General features: G+C 37.4%; 1 protein-coding gene and 1 long non-coding RNA gene across 2 annotated transcripts in view; one reads left to right on the plus strand and one right to left on the minus strand.

The window, feature by feature from the left end:
• The window catches only part of LOC105488636 (relaxin family peptide receptor 1), a 123,960-nt gene that overhangs the window by 37,358 nt on the left and 60,013 nt on the right, over positions 1-26,589 (minus strand). Inside the window, 7 exon segments of the mRNA XM_071092886.1 lie at positions 2,738-2,809; positions 2,899-2,970; positions 7,510-7,581; positions 10,409-10,480; positions 16,176-16,317; positions 16,320-16,361; positions 22,144-22,242. Coding sequence (XP_070948987.1) covers positions 2,738-2,809; positions 2,899-2,970; positions 7,510-7,581; positions 10,409-10,480; positions 16,176-16,317; positions 16,320-16,361; positions 22,144-22,242 — 571 coding nt within the window.
• LOC105488637 (uncharacterized) overlaps positions 16,211-26,589 on the plus strand; it is a 111,264-nt gene continuing 100,885 nt past the window's right edge. Inside the window, exon 1 of the long non-coding RNA XR_011620867.1 lies at positions 16,211-16,299. This is a non-coding gene — a long non-coding RNA (uncharacterized lncRNA). The remainder of the gene's footprint in view (positions 16,300-26,589) is intronic.

Consider the following 26,589-nt stretch of genomic DNA (forward strand, 5'->3'; position numbering starts at 1 on the left):
AAATGAAAGGAAGAGTCCCACAAGAATTATGGGCCCTCAAGAATTATGCTAAATCTACTCTGCCTGTGCTCTGCAATGGAACAACAAAATCTGAATGACAGCACATCTGTTTACAGCATGGTTAACCAAATACTTTAAGCCCACTCTTGAGACCTACTGCTCAGAAAAAAAAAAAAAAGATTTCCTTTCAAGATATACTGCTCACACACCTTCTCACCTTAAATCAAAAGGTAGAAATGATTAAGCATAGTAAGGAAGGCATTTCGAAAGCTGAGATAAGTCAAAAAACCAGGCCTCATGCACCAATTAGCCAAATTGTTAATGCAAGGGCAAATTCTTGAAGGAAATTTAAAGTGCTACTCCAATGAACACACAAATGATAGGAAAGTAAGACAGCCTTATCACTGATGGAAAAAGTTTTAGTGGTCTGGATAAAAGATCAAACCAGCCACAACATTCCTTTAAGCCAAAGCCTAATCCAGAGCAAAGCCTAACTCTACTTCATTCTATGAAGGATAAGAGAGGTGAGGGAGCTCCAGAAAAAAAGTTTAAAGCTAGCAGATGTTAATTCATGAGGAAAGGAAAGAAGCTATCTCTATAACAGAACATTGCAAGGTGAAGCACGAAGTACTAATGGAGAAGCTGCAAGTTATCCAGAAGATCTAGCTAAGATCATTGATGAAGGTGGTTCCACTAAACAACAAATTTTCAAAGTAGATGAAACAACCTTCTATTGAAAGAAGATACCATACAAGACTTTCATAGCTAGAGAGGAGAAGTCAATGCCTGGCTTCAAAGCTTCAAAGGACAAGCTGACTCACTTGTAAGAGGCCAATGGAGCTGGTGACTTTAAGTGAAAGTTGATGCTCATTTACTACTCCAAAAATCCTAGGGCCCTCAAGAATTACGCTCAGTCTACTCTTCCTGTGCTCCACCAATGGTACAACAAAGCCTGGATGACAGCATATCTGTTTACGGCATGGTTTACTAAATACTTTAAGCCCACTCTTGGGGCCTCAGAAAAAAAAGATTTCCTTTCAAGATACACTGCTCATTGACAATGTACCTGGTCACCCAAGAGCTCCAATGGAGAGCTACAAGGAAGTTCATGTTGTTTTCATGCACGCTAACATGACATCCATTCTACAGTCCATGGATCAAAAACTAATTTTAAATTTCAAGTCTTATTATTTAAGATGTACATTTTGTAAGGCTATAGATGCCATAGATAGTGATTCCTCTGATGGATTTGGGCAAAGTCAATTAAAAACCTTCTAGAAAGCATTCATCATTCTAGATGCCATTAAGAACATTTGTGATTCATGAAAGTAAGGTCAAAATATTCACATTAACAAGAGTTTGGAAGAAGTTGACTCCAACCCTCATGGGTGACTTTGAAGGGTTCAAGACTTCAGTGGAAGAAGTAACTGTAGATGTGGTAGAAATAGCAAGAAAGCTAGAATTAGAAGTGGAGCCTGAAGATGTGACTGAATTGCTGCAATCTCATGATAAAACTTGAACGGATAAGGAGTTGCTTCTTATGGATGAACAAAGAAAGTGGCTTCTTGAGATGGAATCTACTCCTGGGAAAGATGTTGCAAACACTGTTGGAATGACAACAAAGTATTTAGAATATTACATAAACTTATTTGATAAAGCAATGACAGGATTTGAGAGTATTGACTTAAATTTTGAAAGGAGTTCTCTTGTGGGTAAAATGCTAGCAAATAGCATTTCATACCACAGAGAAATCTTTCATGAAATTAAGAGTCAATCAATGTAGCAAACTTCACTGTTATCTTATTTTAAGAAATTGCTACAGCCACCCCAGCCTTCATCAACCACCACTGTGGTTAGTCAGCAGCTGTCAACATTGACATGAGATCTTTCACCAGCAAAAAGATTACAACTCGCTGAAAACTCAGATGACTGTTAGCACTTTTTAGCAACAAAGAATTTTAAAATTAAGGTATGCACATTTTTAGACATAATGTTATTGCACACTTAATTGACTACAGTATAGTGTAGACATAACTTTATTATGTGCACTGGGAAACCAAAAAAATTTGTGTGAATTGCTTTATTGTGACAAGGCAATACTGCTTTATTGCTTTATTACAGTGGTCTGGAACCACACCCACAATATCATTGAGGTCTGCCTGTATAGAGCAGTAACGATGTGCTTAAAAATATTGTGATAAAGGCTGGGTGTGGTGGCTCAGCACTTTGGGAGGCTGAGGGAGGTGGATCATGAGGTCAGGAGTTCAAGACCAGCCTGGCCAACATGGTAAAACCCTGTCTCTACTCAAAATATAAAAATTAGTCGGGCGTGGTGGCACACACCTGTAATCCCAGCTACTTGGGAGGCTGAGCCAGGAGAATGACTTGAACCCAGGAGGCGGGGGTTGTGGTGAGCCGAGGTCATGCCACTGTACTCCAGCCTGGGTGACAGAGCAAGACTCCATGTCAACAACAACAACAAAAAGAATATTGTGATAAAATATGAGAGTGAGAATATATTCAGTTTTTATGGGCTGATATTCTAAAAGACAGAAAATCTTTTAAAATTGTTGGAACTATAAATAGCTTTATAGAATATGATTAAGAAAAGCTTTTTCATTGAAAAGGCCTCTTTGGGGTTTTAACAATTCCAAATTTAATCGTATTAAATTTAAGCATTAATTTTTATTCACGTCTTTGCTTTTGATTGAAATATTTGCTTTAGTTTAGTACTTACAAGAGAATAAGAGAATTTAGTCCATAAAACGTTGGTGGGGAAATTCGACTGAGGTGATTATCTTCAATTATCCTGCCAGCCAGAAGAAAAAAATTAATTCATTTATATATCTCTTGAACCTATAAATTACTGCCATAAAATGCCACATAAATTAAACATACAGCCATTCTAGTCTGTGAAGATCTTCAAAAACACCCGGCTTCAGGAAAGTTATTCTGTTATGACTAAGATACCTGGAAGAGGAGAAATGACTACAATAAATTTGTATCTTTTTGATGTCTTACAATAAGAAAAGTAAAAACAATAATCACCCATCTTAAATTTTTTTAATATAGCATTCTCATCATGCCACTTCCCTGCCTTTGAATCTCTGAGAATTGCTATCACTTACCTTATCATATCTAGTTTTAAACTTCCCCATAATTAATTAATCAATCTATTCATTCATCTATTCATGTATTCATTAATCTACTTTGAATACTTACCCCATGGCACTGTGCTAAGCATGCCATCCCTTTCTTTAAGGGGCTTTGAGTCTGGAGAAGCCACAGCATGTGAACAGATTACTTTGTAATGTCAAGGAAAGCAGAGGGAAGTGTATAATGCATGGTTGCTCTGCCATTGCAGGGGAGAAAGCAGCCAGCTTTGTTAGGGGTAGGGACTGCAGAGTGTGGAGGAATGAGGAGACAAGAGAAGGCTTTACTAAACAGAGGCACAATTGAGAAGAGTCTTGGATGAAGACATGCAATTCACAAAGCAAAGAATGGGCAGGAGCTATTCTAGGCAGAGGAAATAGCTTATACAAAAGCAAGAGGTATGCGAGACTGACAAGTTAAGAAATCACCAGGTAATTCACTGGGGCCTTACCATGAAAGGGCTATGAGGAGAGACAGGAGATAAACCTAGGAGGCAGGCGAGGGCCTGTTCTGGTCAAAAGGGTATTGCATCCCTTGCTAAAGAGTTTGACTCTGCCTCACCCATCTTTACATCCCACTACTCTGCGAAGTGAAATAACTCTCTGTTCTATTGTGTTGGTCTCCTCTTCTTGTCACGTTCACTCATGTCTCAGTCTCTCTCATGTGGCAATTCACTGCACTAAATCTGCTATCGAACAGTTTGATTCCTGACTCCTCTACTTATTAACAGTGACTTTGAGCAAGCAATGAATTCCTGTAAGCCTCAGCTTCCCCAACTCTAAAATGGGGATAATATCAGGATCTCCTTCCTGTGGTTTAATGTTTGAGGCAATGCATGCCATAAACATTCAGTACACATTATATTTTATAGCAGTGTCTGTGCTCACGCCTCTTACTCCAGTTTCTTCCCTCTTTCCTTTTTCTTTCTGCTTATGATTCACATGCAAGTAAGAATTCAAGTTTCACTTCCACTAACACAGGATTCACACGGATTTCTTTCTCTTCTTCAGTCTTTCATATCTTGAATAAACATCCTGTAGAATTTCTCCTGCCAGGAATCTGTTCTCTCTTGCTGGGTTTGACTTTTGCTTAGGGCTAGTGAGCAATGGCACCCCACGATAGAGCCTCTTCCTTCCCTCCTTTGCAAACCTGGAGCCCAGGTGGGCACAGTAAGGGGTAAGAAATGACTTACAACCTCAGGGGGTTCTCTTATACAAAAACCCTCCAGGTAAAAGGCATTTGATCCACTATTGCTTCCTGTGCTCACCTGTTTTGCCCAGTCCTCTTCATTTTTTCAGAGCCATCCTTTACTGCTCTGGACCTGAGATAATCACTCCTTTCGGTGAACCATAATAGCAGTTTTGGTTTCAGCAACACAGGTTTGGAACTTAAGTACTTTTAAAAAATGGTTCTCTAATGTTGTATATAAGTTGGCATTGTTTTCCCGTCTCAGATCACAAGCTTCTAGAGAACAGGAGTCCTGCCTCTCCCCAGTGATGGCTCAGTGCTCTACCTGAAACACTAAGGCATAACTACTTAAAGGGAGCAAGCCTGAGTTATCCTTCTATGCCCTCATGGTGTCTACCTAAAATATTTGCACTCTATGAGGGTTAATGAATACTTACGGATCTAATGATTATTTAGATCCATGAATCATCAGGTATCTAATGATTATTATTATCATTTTTTGAGATGGAGTCTCACTCTGATGCCCAGCCTGGAGTGCAGTGGTGCAATCTTGGATCGCTGCAACCTCTGCCCCCGAGGTTCAAGCGATCCTCTTGCCTCAGCCTCCTGAGTAGCTGGGACTACAGGCATGTGGCATCGTGCCTGGTTAATTTTTTGTGTTTTTAGTAGAGATGGGGTTTCACTGTGTTAGCCAGGATGGTCTCCATCTCCTGACCTCGTGATCCTTCCGCCTCAGCCTCCCAAAGTGCTGGGACTAATGATTATTTAACTAGAAATATGTGGCATCTTTAACACTCAACAATATTCCAGCACTATAGAAAAGCTATGAAAAGAGATGGAGAACACTTTCAAGTTTGCTCTCCAGTTCTGTACTGCCTTTCAAGAGCCTCCTCCACATCCACTGAACATTAAACCAAACTGATGGTGTTTAGTAAATTTTGCAAAGATATATGGAAAGAAGACAGTCAGGAGTCTGACGAGAGTGCATCCAATATTGACGTTGGGTACTTTGCTAAGACATAAAAGAGCAGGGATGGGGTAGAGGGGGAGAGGACATGGCTAAAGTGGTTACTGTTAAGGCTTTGAGTCTCCTGCAGTCTTTTTCCATTTTGCTAGTAAATTACTAGATGCTCTTCTTGACTCAATCCCCAACTCTGATACCACAAGCTAAAAATCTGACTGGAATGGGTTTCTTGTGTTAGGATAGAGAACAGGATAGATAGAAAATAAGGGGACATAAATGGAAATACAGGGAGTTATGTATTCATGTGATTTTTGGTTATATTTCTTTCCAGTTACTTCTAGAATGCTGCATGGCAGAACTCAATAAATTGGAGCTTTGAGAAAGCCTGGTTTTTTTTTTTTTTTTTTTTTTTTAAAGCACAGTGAGATACCACTTCACACCCATTAGGATAGTTATTGTCAAAACAAACAAATGAAACAAGAACACAAATGTTGGTGAGGATGTGGAGAAATTGGAACTCCTGTGCATCACTAGTTGAAAAGTAAAATGGTACAGCTGCTGTGGAAAACAGTATGGCAGTCCCTTAAAAAATCAAAATCAAATCAAATGGCAGTTCCTCAAAAATCAAAGAATTACCATCTGGCTTAGCAATTCCACTTCTGGGTATATACCCTGAAGTGAAAGTGGGGACCCAAACAGATATTTGTATTCCTGTGTTGATGGCAACATTATTCACAACAGCCAAAAGGTAGAAACAACCCAAATATCCACTGACAGATAAACAGTTAAACAAAATGTGGTATATAAATACAATGGACTATTATTCAGCCCTAAAAAAGGAAATTCTGACACATGCTACAATATGTGAACATTAAAGACATTGTGCTAAGTGAAATAAGCCAGACACAAAAAACTGCATATTTTATGATTCTCCTTCTATGAGGTACTTAAAGTAGCCAATTAATAAATACAGAAAATAGAATGATGGTTGCCAGGGGCTGGGGAGAGGGGGAAATGGGGAGAGACAGATATGAGGAATTATTATTCAACAAATACGGAGTTTCAGTTGGGGAAGATGAAAACGTTTTAGAGGTGGATGGTGATGATGGTTCCATAACAATGTGAATGTACTTAATGCCACTGAACTGTCTACTTAAAAATAGTTAAATGGTGAATTTTAGATTACGTATATTTTACCACAAAAAGCTTTATTTCTTTAACCTTACAGTATTTCATGTATTTGTAAAAGTGGGATTAGTGAAAAAAGAATAATTGATTAACTAGAGAAGTCTTTGAGTTTTTTCTTCTTCATCACAAATATCATCATCAGGCTTTTTTTTTTTCTTCCCTTAGATACAGGGTCTTGGTCTATGGCTCATGCTGGATGCTGGAGTGCAGTAGTACAATCCAGCAATCAAGGGATTTCGCGGCTTAGCCTCCCAAAGTGCTGGGATTGTAGGCATGAGCCACCCTGCTTAGCTGCATCAGGCTTTTACTTTGTCTAAGTTCATTCAGTCATCACTCCTGTCACCAGGGCAAATGTACATTGAATTCTTAGTATGTGTCAGGCACAGTGTGCCTAATGCTTCCCACAGATTTTCTTGTTTCCTACAATATCCCAGAGGTAGGAACTATTATAATTTGTATTTTATAGTAGAGGCAACTTATGCTTAGAAAGGAATATAAATTGGCTGGGCATAGTGGCCTACGCCTGTAATCCCAGCACTTCGGGAGGCTGAGGCCGGTGGATCATGAGGTCAGGAGTTCAAGACTAGCCTGGACAAGATGGTGTGGTGGCGGGCGCCTGTAATCCCAGCCACTCGGGAGGTGGAGGCAGGTAATTGCTTGAACTCGGGAGGCAGAGGCTGCAGTGAGCTGAGATTGAGCGACTGCACTCCAGTCTGGGTGACAGAGAGACACTCTATCTCAAAAAAAAAAAAAAAAAAAGAAAAAGAGAAAGAAAGAAAAGAAAGGAATATAAATTGCTCAAGGTCACACACTTAGTAAGTAAGGCAATCAGGACTCAGACTGAAGCCTGTCTAACTCACAATCCCACACTCTTAGCCACGGTGCTCTACTGCGCCTTTAGCATCCCTTGCATGGATCCTTGGGACTGTCATAGACAGGAAGGCTGGTTTGGATTGGAATAGTCTAGGCTGTCAGACTACCGTGGAATGGGCAGATGAATTCGCACTGGTACTTACAGTTTAGTAAGGCTATTCAGTCCTCTGAAAGCATAGATGGAGATGGATGTAATCTTATTGTTTTGCAAGTACCTGTGAAAATGATTATTAAAAAGAAAAAAAAATGAAGCAGAGTTTCACTTTTGCAAGACAAAAATAATTCTGTGGATGTATGATGGTGATGGTAGGTAGTGTAGCAATATGAACGTGCTTAATGCCTCTGAAGGTAGACTTAAAAATGGTTAAGATGCTACATTTTATGTTATGTATATTTGATGACAATTAAACACTTTAAAAATTGAAAAAGGTAAACATTACAAAATAATTTAGTGAAGCCAGATATCATGTCACTTCATGTTTCTATTAAATTTATGTACAATTAGGCTGGCTTGTATTTCGAAATTCTAGTTGTAAAGGTGAATGAATAACAGCCAAAGCTTACTATTTGAATTTTCTAGAAATAAAATGTTAACACATAGTAAAGCCCCCATGAATCAGAAGTCTAGAAGCAGATTTTTAATACAGGCCTTGTTATAATTCTTTAAGCTTGTTAAGTGCTCAAGACAGTGCTAGCCAACCTAAAAGTGCATGATGTTTTTTAATGTCCCAAACCATATTCTATGTTAATCACAAATCTGTCACCCAAGTCAATTTTGATCTCATTAGTTTGATAACAAAACCTTCTTCCAAAAACTGTTTGGGGGAAATTTACGAGGAGTAAAAGTGGCAAAAGATGAACACATAAATAAAAATAATCAGGACTAGAAGAATATAAATTAGATTGGAAGACAAGAATGCAGGCTTACACAGTTAACTGAAGTAATACTGAAAATACGACCTTGAGTTAACTGGAGGTCAAAGGAAATGGGTACCAGAGTACACGCTATTGCATCACTGCACACACACAAAGGTTTGCACTTCCACATGTACTTGCCCCAGACTATGGGAATGATAAAGTAAGGACTTCAAGGCTGCCTTCTTGTTCTGAGTGCAGGTCACCACTGTTCTTTAGAGTGTCCTGAAAGTTTGTATGTAATTTGTTATAACTTTTAGAGCAATAACAAAGAAATCAATATGAGCAAACATTCAGTTAATTAGAAATTTTGACTGAAAAGTACCCTGTTTCTCCAACATGCAAGAACATCTAACTTTGATTGTGAAATGTTATAAAATTTATTATGGGCTGGGTGAAGTGGGTTATGCCCATAATCCCAGAGCTTTGGGAGGCCAAGGCAGGAGGATCATTTGAAACCAGGAGTTTGAGAACAGCCAGGCAGGGCAACATAGTGAGATCCTATCTCTAAAAAAAAAAAAAAAAAATAGCCAGGTGTGGTGGCACATGCCTGTAGTCTTAGCTACCTAGGAGTCTGAGTTGGGAGGATCACTTGAGCCCAGGAGTTTGAGGGTGCAGTGAACTATGATCGTACCACAGCACTCCAGCCTGAATGACAGAGTGAGACCCTGTCTCTTAAAAAATAATTATTATGCAACTGAACCTGATATGCTGTGGGCCCAATCATGTAGTAGGTAATGAATGGTTCTCATTTATCACGTATTTGTTTGTTTATTTCTAGCACTATAATGATCTACTAAGGAATAGACTGCATTGCCTGGAGGTCTAAAGGTATAGACTTTAATAACTAATTAGAAATTTTTAAATAATTAGGCTATTTTGATAATTTTGTTATATGGAACAAATTGGTCATTCAGGAATTAATTCATCCACATTAGTACGGTGGTTAGTTCAAAAAAGAGATGTAATTCAATGTTTGTTGTGCAAAAATGCTAAGCCACTGAATTACATAAATCTGAATTTTGATATTTAGATTTGTAGTCTAGCTCCTTTACATCAAGTGGACATAAGGTGATGCTACAGAAAAATTCTTCAGTCTCCAGAAATCAGAAAATAGCATAAGTCAGTGTACTCTTGAAGTTTTGTCAGTTCTAATTGTGATAAATTCTCTTTTGACTGATAAATGTTCAGAATGAAATTTTGAAAAGTTATTTTTATTGGAATTTCTATTTTCAAATATGAAATAGATACTTCTGCAGACTATCTGGGTTTTTAGAACATTTCACTGAAGGAAGTGGGTTAATTTTTCTTCTGATTCCACTCAATTTCCATCTGTTAGCTTTAAAAATGTACAAATACATATTAATTTATCAGGTTTCCCTATTGGAAAACCAAAACAAGAACCAATTTCTATTGGTATAAAAATGAAACAATGAATCCTGAGATATTTCTTAGTGTGATTTAGGTACAGAGTATCTAAACCCAACAATTCACCATAGGACAACATAATTTAGTCACAAAGTTGACCTAAGTAACAGGTAAACATCACGTGGGCTAGTATGGATTTTGAGAGTTCTGAAGGGAAGCTAACATGTCAGTTGCTACTCAAGGCCAAAATAAAACCCAACTCACAAGGCAGATGTGAAAACGGAATCAAGTCTCCAAGACATGCTCAGCGGTTTCAACCCACAGTGACTTGCTATTTTAGGTAGAGAATGAATTTGAAAACACATGGAAGAAAATTATTCACTTTCTTGATGGTAGATCTGGCAAAAGATCATTACATTTTTCTCTAAGATGAGCACTGAGGTGTTCCATGCCAGAATAATGCAGAGATAAAAGCTTCTAAGTATCTCCATTTTGGGGGAGTGTGGTAGGAGGATTCACGGCACACATGTTCCAGTTCCTTTGGAAACAGGTGTTTGAAATTTTTCTAGAATGGTTTCTAAAATTACTCAGGAAAAAAAAAGTGCTACCTGGAAGTCTTCAGTTAACAGCTAACTACTTCCCTGAATAGGGATTAGACATAAGCTGTGGAATAGTGTTGGTGTTCACAGAAGCGGGAAGAAACAGATATGCCCAAATATGCTAGTTAATTTTAGTACCAGGAATTAAGTATTTTCTTACAGCTTCTGAAGATCATGATAATTCTTGAAGCAATCAGGAGGAAGCTTTCTTATTAAGTTCCACTGAAGTGACCTGAAATAAATGTAAATTTTGGTTCTTAAAGTTGTTTTTTCTTTACTTTTAAATTACAACAATAGGGATAATTATAAACTATTTACCTTAGTACTAGCTTTCAGGAAACATTTTGCTTCATGATTATCTCTCTCATATTTATCACATCACTTGAACGAGGTCTAGCTGTTAGTTTTGCACTATTAAAGCTATTCATATTTTCTTAAATTTTGATTATGACTGAAATTCTGACAAAAATGTTAAAGAAAAGAATTGAAAAAATTGATTTCAGTTATGTTTTTCTTTCCTATTTGTATTTAATAAACATTAGAAGGCATCTCAGTTTCTGAGTGACAATAAAAAGAGTGTTTTCGGTTTAAAAAACACTTTCCAGAAATTAAATATTGTATTTCTCAATATTTCATTGCTCACATTCCACCACCTTAAAATTAGTAATGAAGGAAAACATCAATTGGTACCTATAAATGGATCATCTTTATTCAGTAAGTGATTCCATTTCAACTTCTAAGAAGTTGTAAAGAAAGATTTTCTTTTGTATCACAATTTAATAAGCAGTTTGACACAGACCAGATCCGTGTAATTGTGGTTGTACTGGAAAGGTCCCAAGCCCTTAAGTTTTTGTTTTAGAACAGCAATGTAATGTAGAAAAAGCAAAATAAATGAAACAATAAAAAATCAAAAACCAGTGTAGCTGGGGTTCCTGGCATGAATCACACACAACATTTCCAAGTCAGTTTCTTTAACTGTGAAACGAGGGATTTGGATTAGATGGTATCTAATAATATATTATTAGTACTATCATTATATAGTACCATGGAGCAGATACTAATAAGTGAGCAACAGGCTGCATTGTCTGGAGGTTAACTTAACTCAGGTTAAGACAGTTTTATACAATACGCACTAACAATGTTTAGGTTTTGAAGCGGTGTTGCTTAAACTTGGTGATGAATCCTTCTTAAAAAAAAGTTTCTTGGACTCTTCGGAACACATTTTTGGAACCTAATTTGAGAAACACTGTTCTAGAGTCTAGAAGACCATGTACTCTCAATGAAGGTGAGAATTGGTTCTTAAAGAAGTAAAAAAAAAATTTAAAAAATCTAACTTTTTAAATGTATAATGCACAGATATACACAAGAACATATATCGTATATCTGTATTATTATTATTACTATTATTATTGAGACGGAGTCTTGCTCTGTGGCCCAGGCAGGAGTGCAGTGGCACGATCTCGGCTCACTGCAACCTCTGCCTCCCGGGTTCAAGTGATTCTCCTGCCTCAGCCTCCTGAGTAGCTGGGATTACAGGCACAGGCCACCACACCTGGCTAAATTTTTTATTTTCAGTACAGACGGGGTTTCACTATGTTGGTCAGGATGGTCTCGAACCTCGTGATCCACCTGCCTTGGCCTCCAAAAGGGCTGGGATTACAGGCGTGAGCCACTGAGCCTGTAGTACGTCTGTAGTATACTACAGTATACTGTATTATTATATATATAATATCTGTAGTATTAAAATTTCACAGGAGGGGACAAATAGAAAAAAAAAAGTCTAAAAAGGCTTCCTGAGGGAAGGGAAACAATAATGAAAGAAAAAAAGTTAAAAATCACTTTTCTAGACTACGCATATCAGACACTTAGTGGCTTTTTAAATAAATAATACCAAAGGCTGATTAACAAGTAATTTCCTCTTGAAACTACTCTCAGTTGCTGGCCGTCACCAAATATTATTTCCTTGTATATATTAACTAATAGAGGATCTCTTCTCTGCTAATGATTCTGACTTGACTTAGATTCCAAATTCTGCTTTATGCCCTGTTTAAATGTTCATATTGTGTCATGATAAATTGTTAAATATTTGGATTTGGCTGGGCACAGTGGATCACACCTATAATTCCAGTACTTTGGGAGAGTGAGGTGTGAGGATCACTTGAGCCCAGGAGTTCAAGACCAGCTGGCAACACAGTGAGATCCGCCCACCATCTCTACAAACAATTAAAAAAATTAGCTGGGCATGGTGGTGCATGCCGGTAGTCTCAACTACTTGGGAGGCTAAGGCAGGAGGATCACCTGAGCCTCAGAGGTCAAGACAGTGAGCTGTGACTGCACCACTGCACTCCAGCCTGGGGGACACAGTGAGACCCTGTATGTTTACAAAAAACAAACAAACAAACAAAATTGAGTTTAAGGATATAGATGAAAGTTTAGTGTGTTCTTAAAAAATGTGTTCCGAGAATCGCTTGAATCTGGGAGGCAGAGGTTGCAGTGAGCCAAGATCGCGCCACTGAGCTCCAGCCTGGGTGACAGAGTGAGACTGTCTAAAAAAAAAAAAAAAAAAGTGTTCATTCATTCATTGATTATCTCAAAAAAAAAAAAAAAAAGTGTCAAATGCCTGCCATTTGCACATGTTGAATACCTGCTTTTAAGAAGTGTATATTGTATTTGGACAAATTATGCTTTATCTATAAATAGAGAATTTTCTTTGAATAATAACTTCAGTCTTACAGCCCAGGGCTAAAGAGGCAACCAACTTCTTTTGTTTTTATTGTATTTATTTATAAATTCATTTCAATAACGTTTATTTAGGGATTATTAGACTCTATTAGGAACTTTGGAGGATATATAGGCCATGGCATTTTCCTTTTTCAGGTAGATAATAGGACCCGACTCACTATAGTATAAGCAAGAATGTTTAGTATACGTAAAAGAGACACAAGTGAGGTTCTATGAGAGAACCCAAGAGGAAGAGGTTAATTGCACTTGAAGGAGGAGAGTTACTATAGAGGAAAGTGAGGCACATTGAAAGACTGCTAAGTAATGTTACTTACAAAGTTGGGTTTTTATTAACAGTGTCTAGGATTTATAGGTTACTTCTTTCTAAATGACATAAAATATTTTGACAAATAACATTCTCTATATTTCACAATATCCTACTGGGATAGAAAGAGGTAGATGCTGTTATTCTCATTGAATAGAACAACCCAAAATACTTTATAACAAATCCTTATATTTAAAAATTTGACATTCCAACTTTGATTGCTCACAGAGTCAAAGAGGGTGTGTGTTTGTGTGTGTTTGTGTGTGTGTGGGAGAGAAATGGCCTATTTTAATCATTATTGTCAAAGCTAGCTCTAGTTTTTATAAAGGAAGTTCTTCATATTAGATCATATAGTTCTAGTGATTAAATTCCAGGATCTTAAAGTCAAGTCTCAAATAGTCAAAATTAGTGTTTATCCAGCTAAAAAAAGTAAAAATAATCATATCTATCTATGTTTGCCCATTTTGTTCATTAGCATTTATGTGAAATTATTAAAAAATCCCAACTTCAATAAACATTACTGGGAGTATTAACTTCTTTGATACTTATATATGGTTCAGTCCTCTTCTGATATTTCCCTATAACAGTTCCAACTCAAAGTCTGGAAAGAACTGACTAATGAAATTTGATATTTACTTTTTAATGTATTTGCTATAAAGCATAGAGTTCTTTTTCTGTGTGGAACTGAACAAACAGACTGGGACTAGGTATGAGTCTAAGCCAGTGTTCTGCAGAAGAAAAGTATAAATGGACAACTGGAATCAAGTGGCTCAACCTAAAGCACAAGAGAATGCTATTTTTTGAACAAAAAATAAAATAAAAAAAATTGTAGACATAAACTCCTGAGCTTTATTCGTATATCTCCAAATGCCTGTTGGAGATATCCACTGAGTGACCTGTTAATCTCACATTGGAAAAAACATCTAACATCAGAGTCCCAATCTTCCTCAGTTACTGCCACCAAGTCTCCCCATTCTCTGATCACACCGTTGCTTAGAACGGAAACCTTGGAGTCATCTTTGACTCCTCCTTTCTTGCCTTCTTGCAGACAGTCACTTACAAGGACCTGGTCCCAGTTTTTTGTTTATACCAGGGGTTGAAAACTGGTAGGTCACCGTTTTCTGCCCACATCTCTTTATGTATGTATGTGTATATTAGATTATGACACTTTTAAAAATTGAATGGGAATTAATTCAATGATTCACCCTTTGTGTGAGGCATGCCCTCTCTAGTTAGCCGTTGCCTTATTCCCCTCCATTCCTCCAGCTTTCTGTCTCTGTTCTTTATTTTACAAATGTTGGTTGAATTGTTAAAGAATGGATTCAAATCTTACTCGTGGGAAAATGAAAAACGAAATTGGCTGCATCAGAATATCCTTTGATTTGGATTTTCTAGTAATTTGATACAGCGGTGGAGAAGGATTCTGATTTTTTTCTCTGAAAATAGAATGCAATTATCATAAATTATTATTTTTTTTGTTTGAGACAGGGTCTCACTCTGTCATCCAGGTTGGAGTACAGTGGCTTGATCACAGCTCACTGCAGCCTTGACCTCCCAGGCTCAAGTGATCCTCCTGCCTCAGCCTCCAAGTAGCTGAGACTATATGTGTGGGCCATCATACCTGGCTAATTTTTATTTTTTTGTAGTGATGGACTGCCTCTGTGTTGTCCAGACTATTCATAAATTCTTATAACCAGAATTTCCAGTTAGAATTTAAATCAGAGAAGTGTTCCATAGGACCTCAGGTTCTTTTGGGGGATTATTACTTTTTTCTAGCAGGACTAATTGCTATGAGAAAGAGCCATGGTGGGGCAAGAAGAGGATAGAATACTGAAGAGCTCTTCCTTTCCTTAGTTCAAGTGGAAATGTTCCCTCTTTTGGAAAACCCTGCTGATATTTTCAGTTCATACTCCCTGGCTACCACAAATTGGGTAAACTTCCCAGATCTGTGAATTCAAGGGAACCACTATGCACCGGAACTCTGAGTTGTAGCTCTTACCTCATGTATCACGTATTTCAATTGCTGTATTAGGTGGCCTGGTTTGAAAACGGTAACACTTGTCAATATTCATAAACTCAAGAATTACTCTTATTTTGTCCTCATATACCCAAAAGTGAGAGCCACAAGGCACTAAGGCATCTAGATGAAAAAAGAAACTCAGCGAAAATATTGGATTAAAATAGTTGTCCTCCACTAATTTCTTGTAAAAAAGTTTCAGTCAAATGTGTATGTTTGTGTTGCTGAAGTTTGTTGAATTCAAATTAGTACTAGAAACTAACACTACAGGTACTAGAAATCAACACACTATTTGTGGTGATATTTTTTTTTACATACGCAAGTTTGAATTCCTTAAGAAAACAACAACATTAACATCTATGACTCATAAGGTGATTCAGAACAGATTTTAAATATGATGTTTTGGGGGGGATATCTTATCCAATTTACCTTATTTTCTTTTTTAACTTACACATCAGATTATATTAAAATGTCGGTCCAATAAATTCTAAAAGAATTCTTTCAATAAATGTCAAATGAAAATTCTATGTAATAGGAAAGCTCTATGTAATAGTTTAATTAGAAGCCATTTTTTCTTTAGTAGCACATGCAATTGATGACTTTTTTTGTTTACATAAAATATGGTGATACTCCATACCTCACAGGATTATTATGAGGGGTTAAATAGCTAATATAAAGAATAATTTAAGGTAGGGTCTAGCATTTAATAAATGCAAAATAAATATCAGTAATTATACCTGACCCAGGAAAAATGACATCATCTTGGAATAAAAATACATTATTAATAATGATATGGTCTTAATTATAATACAATTTTACAGGTGCTACCCGGCTGTCAGGATGAAGTCATTCTTTTCTACTTACATTGCAGTCACATTTGAAGAAACTGATGGAACAGCTCGTAAATTGGTTTCATCACAGTCAAGCTCCAGACCTTGGCAAAGACATTGCACTGGCACAGAACTGACCACTGAATCAAGGGGAAGTGGTAAGGCATGATGACATGAGGGGCCAGGAAGAGGAGGGTAATGAAAAGAAAGAAATGAAAAGCTATGAGAAAATCATTTAGTACAAAAGCATATCATGTGTTACCTAGGCAATTTAAGCAATGCTTTAAATTAAGGTTTCAAAGTTTGCTTTTAATTTAACCTTAAAATGATGGTAGAGCATTAACATTTGGAAACACACACTTACCAGCTCATGCATTTTTTAAAAATAGCAGACCGTTCTCCATTCATTGCAAAATGAATGAAATAATCTGCTCTTATACCACTAAGGATTGACATGATAATGTGTGATGAGGCTTAATGTTCACATTACAACTGCCACTTAAAAATAAAGTATTTATTTTAGCCTAATCAAAACCTTTAAAGGAGGAATAAATCACTTTTAACTAGCAAGAACGAGGAGAACTAAAGGCAAATGATAGTGTCAATAGTTGTTTTTTTTTTTTTTTTTAATCAGGAGTTCTTCAAATAAATTAAAAAAAAAATCTTTTGGCTTAAATGGGGTAAAGGATGAATAAAAGTTTATTTATGGGAGTGACAATTTTTCTTCTTAGGATTCTATTTTCACTGACGTTGGGTGTTGGAAAGAGAGGGAGAATGAGGTGTATGACCTTGGCCATCTTGTGAGGCTGTAGCGATAGTGTTAGGATGTGACTAAATACATCTAAATACATCTAAAGTCTATTAGAGATTTGCAATGATGTATTCATATAGCTAAACAGAATAATGAGATTATTATTTAGGATAATAAATATAGTTTGATTCCTGCTCCGATGGGGAATGGCCAATTCCTGAGAGCAATGAGAAATGTTTCCCCCCTCCACATTGACTTCTGGAACACTAACCCATACCGCAGGGGTTATAGACTCCAGTGTCTCCAGCGGTCAGGCAATGTCACTGTAGACTGTGTCCAGATGTCCAAGTGCAACAGCTTCTCCCATCTGCTGCCATATTAGAATAGGAACATGTGTAGCTACGTCTACCAACTTCCTCAAAGAAGCCAGAAATACAATGTTTTATATATGACTATCTATTTAAAAACTGATATTAGCTAACTGAAAACATTTAAAAATATTGGACGAACAAAACTGTCTATAAGAGTTTTCTGCTTGTAGGTTTCCAGTTTCTGACCTTTATGGTGAAACTTGCAGAGAGCAGGCAAGTGTCTCAGTGGCTAAGCGGAGACCTCTGTGAATGACTGTTCATGAGGAGCTTTTTGGCTCAGATATGGGGTGACATGTGTTCTTCCTTTCCTCCCAAATATCTCCAGAGACTTCTTTTCAGGGTTACAAGAGATCAGGACCATAACCTAGATTTAGTGTTTAATATAAACAGAGTATCTGCCAAGAACTTTAAAACAGTTTTATAGTTGCAAGTACCCACTTTGGTCGTGGATGTCTAAAAACTGATGCTGTCTCTTTAAGTTAAAATCATATCTCATGTGAGTCTATGTGTACGCTGTGGGGATGGGATGGAGAAGGTTGGGAAGGAAGATGAAGGTCTGGAGAATGAAGTAGGAAGGGCAGAAACAGAGGGCAGTCAAATTAGCGCTAACCCCAGTGCATTTTTTTCATATAAAGAGACTAAATTAAGATAATCCATATATATTGATTACAGGGTTATCTGCAATAGGGAAAAATGAAAAAACAACACGTAAATATTCAACAGCCAAGGAATGATTAAGGAAATTAGGTCACTTACAAAATATACTATTACATGGTATATTTTAAAAGATGTTGTGGTAATATGGATACCTGATTATGCTGAAATGCTAATTGAAAATTTGATAAAAATGGTTTGTATAGGAAATTTCAACTATGTTAAAACAAAAAAAGACGAGTAATGCAGTAGCAAGTTAATGCTGGTAGCTTCTGAATGGTCAAATTATGGTTGAGTAAGTAATGATTTCTAAATCTCTATACTTTTCAAATCCTTTAAACTTAAATTTTTAAATTTATTGGTTCATTATAGGTATTATATTTTCCATGATATTGCTCTTAGAGATGACTTTAATAATGTGAATTCCACACATTATTTTATCTAGTCAAAAAATGATTATAAGCTTTGTTCAGTTTAATTTCCAATCAATTCCTATAATAATCTGCTTCAAACAAGGTGGGACACTAGGAACCTTAAATTCAATTTTAACTGCAAGTTTTACACTACACTTGCCATTCTATTTTTACCCTGTTTACAATCTTGAAAAATATATTTAGTTATTAGCTACACTCCCCTCCCACAAATTGTCTTTAAATAACTTTAAATGATATATTTGTTTTTGTTAAGTACTGATGAAAAAAATTACTTCTTTTTTTTTTTAATACAACATTTATTACATAGCCTCATTCCTTTTATGTAATTATACTTGTGACAAACGTCTTCCAAGGTGCAGGATCAGGCAAAAATATATTTCTCTTGCTGACTTGTCTGGTTTTTCCCCATTTGTTTGTTTTGCTTTACAAACTATGAGAGTTATGTAAGCCATTATTTTCTGTCTTGGACTTAATGGCTATGAAATTCATAACTATGCTTTGGATGAAGTCACTGAACTTCTCTCAGGAAGGATTTTCTTAATTTTTCTTTGTCATTTGCTTTCCATTCACCACTGAACTTTTGTCTTTTATATCATGTTAATGGTTTAAGGCTTTTAGTAGCTGTATTTTAATTGCTAGTTGCTGAAAATCGTTTTGGGAATAAAGTGAGGTATTAAAAGATTCAATTAAAATTTAAGAACTAGACCGGGTGTGGTGGCTCACACCTGTAATCCCAGCACTTCGGGAGGCTGGGGTGGGTGGATAACCTGAGGTCGGGAGTTCAAGACCAGCCTGACCAATGTGGAGAAACCTCGTTTCTACTAAAAATACAGAATTAGCCAGGCGTGGTGGCACATGCCTGTAATCCCAGCTACTTGGGAGGCTGAAGCAGGAGAATCACTTTAATCGGGGAGGCGGAGGTTGCAGTGAACCAAGATCATGCCATTGCACTCCTGAGTCTGGGCAACAAGAGTGAAACTCTATCTCATAAATAAATAAATAAATAAATAAATAAATAAATAAATAAAATTAAGAAATAAAAAGAAAATATGTGATAAAAGAAAAAAACTATTTTGAGACAACATGGTTTAATTCATTATTTTAAAAATTACCAGTTAAATTATATCTATTAACTTTCTCCTTTCCCAAAAACTTTTAGATGCTTTTATTTTTCCCCCTCTGAGAGAGGGTTTTGTTCTGTTGCCAAGGCTGGAGCACAGTGGCTCAATCACAGCTGCAACTTCAATCTCCTGGGCTCCTGAGGAGCACAGCTAAGTTTTAATTTTTTTTTTTTTTTGGAGAGATTGGGGTCTCACTATGTTGCCCAGACTGGTCTTGAACTCCTGGTCTCAAGTGAGATCTTCCTACCTCAGTCTCCCGAAGTGCTGGGATTATAAGTGTGCGCCACTGTGCCCAGCCAATTTTTAGCTTTTTAATGGACAACTTATTTGGTCTTCCTCTAAATAATGGCATGATGCTGAGACAGATTGCTGAGTACCCCGTGAATCTCACAAGAGTGACATCTATCCCCTTAAACTGGGGATTGTTAGTGGTTTTTGATTAACCTCACTTGAGTAGTGAAGACAAAAAATATTAAACATTTAAAAAGCGAGACTTTACAATTTATGGTAGAACATAAAAAAATAAGGATTTCTTCCTCTATGCCTTTTTTTTAAAAAATAATTTTTGCAAGAGAAAAAACCTTATATTTGCAACAGGCTGTCTATAGCCTCCTATATAGACTTCAATAATCCTTACATTTTAATATTTCATATTTTGTTGATCTACTAATTTGACACTACTATTTGATATGAGGCCATTACCTATTCATCTTAAATGGTTTTACGAAAAGGATATGACTGGGAAGGCACTATATAAGAAAAAAAAGAACAGAGGAGGAGCTAGCATTGCCAGGTGATATGAAGAAACTAACTAAATATATGACATAAAATTTGTCTAAAATAAACTCTTAGTCACCTCTCTACCATTTTGTTGTGAATAGTCATTGATTGCTCATTCATGACTGTTTTCCATTCAAAGCTGCCCAGATAATGCTTTGGGAAGGTGGGATTGATGTAAGTTGTACAAAACACAGAGAACAGAAAATGTGATGAGTACGAGAATTGAATAATTAGCATTTACTAGGGCTAGCAAAAGGTAAACTGTCACTGTCTGTATAAACATGTATTTTCTAGAACTCATAGTGTAAAATTTTACTCTTTTAAATTATTGAACTATACAATAGTTAAATCATTGCCTACATAATATATTGTGCTTTTATCTATAACTAAAGACATAATTTATGATAATGCAACTTTAGAAAAATAATGTTATAAAATAACTACCTATTTGTTATTAAAATGTAGTTATTATTATATAACATTTACATAAATAAAACCTCAATTATTCAGACATATTGTTAATCTGGCATGCTTCAGGTTCAAAAAGGATAAAAATAAACCATGAATTTAACTCCCAGCAAAGAATTCTGTGAATGTTTTTATTGTTAGCTAAAAAACTAAAAGTTTTAGCTATAAGAAAAATTATTATAAAAAATGTATGTTTAAAAATATACTAATTCAGCTGGGCTTTAAAAATTCAACTGGGTTTTACTGTAACCATAATCAATCCATGAAATATGTATGTTCCTGGGCAGATACAAAGATGAAAAATAAAACAAAATATCCTATCTGTAGCCTCCCATAAAGACTTCAACAATAATTTATTGAGTGCTCACTATGTGCAAAGCACTATTTTAGGCACTAGAAGAGCAGCAAAAAAAAAAAAGTCAAACAAAGTACCTATTGTCATAGTGCTTAGGATCTGATGAGATAATTCATACACCACCACAACCAGCACCACTACCGCCAGCGATTATGATAGTGCCACCTCGGAAAATAACACAGAGTAAGCTAATAGAGTAACGAGGGGAGGGCTGAGGACGCTGCTGTTTTATACAGTGTTATCAGTGCAGGCTTCCTTGATTTGAACAGGGCCCTAAATAAGGTGAGGGTCACCAACTAAGCAGACACATGGGAGAAAGTTTCTGAAAGAACAGTCTGTATAAAGGCTGTGATATGGAGCCATGTTTGGAATGTCAGAGAAATAGCAAATACGCCTTGCTTTTTAACCAAGGTTTTGAAAAGCTAGGGTTAAAATCACAGCTCCAAGGCACAGATTTACATTTGCATAATTTATTAGAACAGACAACATTTATTTAAGAGGAGTTATTTTCATATATCTTTCTGATCTAAAATATTATAGTTAATCCTCAGGTTTATACCCTTCCATATCCCTCCAGTGTTTTTGTAGGTTTTCAGTGTATGACTGAACATAGCGGGTTATAACGAGTAAGGGTTTTGCGGCTCAGAAGAGTTTTTTCTGGCAAACATTAAAATCCAAACAGCTTTTCTGCCCTGTCTACTTTCTCTGTTTTCTTTACATCACATTTCATAGAGATTGTAAAAAGAGAACTCAAATAAAATACCATCCTTGAACATCCTTGACTAACTGACATTGGTTTTGTTCACAACAATATCTGACACCATTTATTACTTTTATACTTAAGATCCCTGAGTCTTTTTTGAAATAAATTTTCTTAGTGAAAGTTGTATATTTAATAGAGTTTGCAGTTAGAAAACTATAATTGACCTCTTACAAATTTTGAAGTTTCTTTAATTAAAAATGATTTCAGATTGAGATGCAATCTTTTTTTTTAATGTTGAATCAAACTTTTAAACAATGGTGTCTTATGAACTCACGGAAAAGGAAATAACTGCTCTGATTACTTACAACATTCAGGTGTTTCTGCCTCAAAGGGATATGGGGAAGTCATTTTGGAGTAACTGGCAAAATATTTGTCAAATTGCAGAGACCATCCATTGTTGTCTCCTAAAATAAAAATCAGAGAACAGAAAAGTTCAAGAAACAGAAATATTCTGCTATATTGTGGGGAAATAGGTCCTCTCTTTAAAACAGTCCAGTGGTTCTCCAATGTAGTGAGATAAACATTATCTGGAAACTTGCTACAAATGTGAATTTGTGGACCCCCACCTGGAGATTCTCATTTTACAGGTCTGAGATGGGCTCCCTAGTCACCATTTTAAATTTAATTTAATTCTTTAGATTAAAAAAATCTGGGGGGAGTAAATTATGACAAAGCTATTCTCCAGTTTTTTTTTTTTTGTTTGTTTATTTGTTTTTTGTTTTTGAGACAGAGTCTTGCTTGGTTGCCCAGGTGGGGTGCTGTGGCACGATCTCAGCTCACTGCAACCTCCACCTCCCTTGTTCAAGTGATTCTCCTGCCTCAGCCTCCCAAGTAGTTGGGATTACAGGAACCTGACACCACGTCTGTTTTTTTTTTTTTTTTTTTTTTAGTAGAGATGGGATTTTCACCATGTTGGCCAGGCTGGTCTCTAACTCCTGGCATCAAATCCGCCCACCTCGGCCCCCCAAAGCGTTGGGGATTACAGGTGTGCGCCATCACGCCCTGACTATTCTCTGTTTTTAACAAGCACTATAGGTGTTCCTGAAGCAATTAATATTTTCACCGCATTTTAAGAAGCAGTATTATAGACATAGCCAAATAGGGCACACTGTTCTTAGCATTTTACAATAATTATGTTTCCCTACATCTTCTTCAATCTCTAAAACTGATGTTGGAGATGTATAAACATGGCTAGACAGCCATGATGATTAACTTTTTTTATGTTATGATATATATATATTTTCTCAGACGGAGTTTTGCTCCTGCAGCCCAGGCTGGAGTGCAATGGCACTATCTTGGCTCACTGCAACCTCTGCGTCCCAGGCTCAAGTGATTCTCCTGCCTTGGCCTCCCGAGTAGCTAGGATTCCAGGCACCCGCCACCACGTCCAGCACATTTTTGTATTTCTAGTAGAGACGGGGTTTCACCATGTTGGCCAGGCTGGTCTGGAATTCCCGACCTCAGGTGATCTGCCCACCTTGGCCTCCCAGAATGTTGGGATTAAAGGTGTGAGCCACCGTGCCTGGCCGATTAACTTTTAAGAAAGAAAGAAAACATGACTGGCATGATCTCATTTCTTTTCTCTTTTTCTTTTTTGAAAGGCACCATGGTATCTAAAGTGATTATTCTCTGAGTGCTTTTATATATATTTCTATATTTTCGTATTTGTATTTTAAACCCCTATGTCACTTTTAAAAAATCGATTTTATTCATGGGGTAAAAGGAAGACAATTTTTCTCACAAAATTCCTAATGATCTTTTAGTTACTTTTAAACATAAGAGACAGCGCAGCCAAGCATGTGATAGTGCGGACTAGCGAACAGGGATGAAGAAGCAGTTTCTCTGGAGATCTCTGCACACGGTACAAGCCTTCATTCTCTTGGTAGGGGTTTGTATGGGATCTTCTCTAGACCTTCTAAATTTTTTCCTGAATGCTGCCAGACAACTCCCTAAGGATGCCCAAACATATGAACAGAGAGTGAAGTTATAAAAGTTTGTCCTGTTTCTGTAAGTTAGTAGTAAGTCTAGTATTGATTTCTTTTAAAATTTTAAAAATTAAAAAATATTTTTGAGACAGCGTCTTGCTTTGTCACCGAGGCTACAGTGCAGTGGTGCAATCTCAGCTTACTGCAGCCTCTCCCTCTTGAGCTCAAGTGATCCTCCTCCCTCAGGCTCCTGAGTAGCTGGGATTACAGGTTGCACCACCAAGACTAATTTTTTTTTTTTTTTTTTTTTGTAGAGATGGGGTTTTGCTGTGTTGCCCAGGCTGGTCTTGAACTTCTGGGGTGAGGTGATCCACCTGCTTTGGCCTTGAAAAGTGCTGGGATTATTAGGCATGAGCCACTGCAGACTTCTGCATGGGACTCTAGCGGGCCACCAGTAACTTCGTGGACAAGGGACAACACCCCAGAAACCAGCAAATGCCAGCCCCTGGACACCCAGGAACAAGTTCAAGGTGCCTGCCCAACCTTTAATACACGCATCAGTTGATATGTTAGGCAGATAAACAGGAGGAGGAGGAGATTTGAAAGATTCAGCATATATAGCCAAATAGAGACTAAAACTTCCTGAGACTGTGGTGGCTTTTGTGAATGTTTGCTCCTCCTTTATTCTACCTCCACTTTAGAAGGCTTTCGTATTCTTTAGAAGTTGGTAACTTAAATATATGTTTTCCAGACCCCAAGCAGCCAGGATTCTTGTTATAGATAAGCTTCCACCAATTGGATGCACTCTTGTAAGACCTGAGGTTTGTACACACCAGCCTCAAGGATATCTAGTGGTAGTTGGGGCGGTTACTGCAGTCAGCCTCAGGCTCCCAGTTTCATGGATGTAGAGATGATTAGCAGTAGCAGTTGTGACAGAAGCAGATGCTTCTTGATCTTGGGCTTGCAACTACAGTAGTATATTCCCTACCTCTGACTCCTGCTTCTGCAGCCTTTAAAATGATTCCACAAACACATTTTTTCTTGTATAAATATTTTTTTTTCTTAAGCTTCTCTTTCCCAAAAATATCTAGAGTGGTTTCTGTTTCCTCCTTCCAGAAGGGGTTACAGATAACAGACTCTCAGACATCTCAAGGATGGAAACATTGGATGGGTTATCTATTCCACTTCTTCTTACAGATAACGGCAATCATGTTATTATTAGAACATGGGACTCTCATAATTAATGGTATACAGTGACAAAAAGAAGTCACTTAAATTATTGCTATGGCTTCCTGGAATGATGTGTCTGCTAGAAGGCTAGGCTCTGGCAAAGTTCTCGCTATGATAAATCATTAGAATGAGAATGAGAAATTTCAAGGGTTGTGAAGTGGGACTGCAGAAGAAATAGCTCTGGAGCGATTAAAGAAAGGAAACAGCTGGGCATGGTGGTTCATGCTTGGAATCCCAGCACTTTGGGAGGCCAAGGCGGGCAGATCATTTGAGGTCAGGATTTCGAGACCAGCCTGGCCAAGGTGGAGAAACCCCCATTAGAAATACAAAAATTAGCCGGCCATGGTGATACATGCCTGTAGTCCCAGCTATTCGAGAGGCTGAGGCGTGAGAATCACTTGAACTGGGGTGGCAGAGGTTGCAGTGAGCTGAGATCGCACACTGCACTCCAGCCTGGGTGATAGAACTACCCTCAGATAATCTTTTGTCTCTTCTGGCCTTAGCTCAGGACTGATGTATCTCTACATTATACAGAATCTGATCCTATGGGTTGTTAAGTTACAGTGTAAGTTGAATTCACATTTTGTTATATCATTAACTTTTTTATTTTTGAGACAGGGTCTCACTCTGTTGCCTAAGTTAGAGTGCAGTGGTGCGATCATAGCTCACTGCAGCCCCAAACTCCTGGGCTCAAGGGATCCTCCCATCTCAGCCTCCTGAGTAGCTGGGACTATAGATGCATACCACTATGCCCAGCTAAATTTTTTATTTTTGTAGAGATGGGGGTCTCCCTGTGTTGCTAAGGCTAGTCTCAAACTCTGGGCCTCAAATGATCCTCCCACCTTGGCCTCCTAAAGTGCTGAGATTAGGTGTGGGCTACTGTGCTCAGTTTGTCATATCTTTTAAGTGAACATTAGAACACAACAAGGCGAGAGGGACCTTGTGAATTGCACTGGGACATTTGTGTGTGTTCAGTTGAATTTGACCACTCTAAATCCCCTTCCCACAAAATCTCCCTTGCAAGCAAAAACAGCTCCCCTTTCCTGTCTGATGAGGTTAGTAGTAGTTTGTTTGAAGACACATGAGTTACTTTACTTGAGGTAAATAAGTTTCCAACTCTCCTCAGGCCCTTTCATTACCAGGCTTCTTTGCTTCTCAACCTATTGTAAGTGGAGTCAGAGCCCAGCATGCTGCAGAACACAAATTGGACTTGGAGAAGACTGACATACCGAAAGATTTTGCTATTTTATATAAGCAGAAACCCAAGGAATTTGCATGGGAACAGTTTCTACAAGCATTAGACCAGGAAGTAGAAATATAGCTTTAGGTTGGGCAAAGCTAATTGATCTGGGTATCTGATATGGTTTGGCTCTGTGTCCCTACTCAAATCTCACCTTGAATTGTAATAATACCCACGTGCTAAGGGTGGGACCAGGTGGAGATAATTGAATCAGGGGGCGTGTTTCCCCATGCTGTTCTTCTGCTAGTGAGTGAGTTTTCATGAGATCTGATGGTTATATAAGGGGCTTCTCCCTTTATTTGGCCCTCATTCTCTCTCCTGCTGCCCTGTGAAGAGGTGCCTTTGGCCACCATTGT

The sequence above is a fragment of the Macaca nemestrina genome, chromosome 3 (genome assembly GCF_043159975.1).
Source record: "Macaca nemestrina isolate mMacNem1 chromosome 3, mMacNem.hap1, whole genome shotgun sequence".
Lineage (NCBI taxonomy): Eukaryota > Metazoa > Chordata > Mammalia > Primates > Cercopithecidae > Macaca > Macaca nemestrina.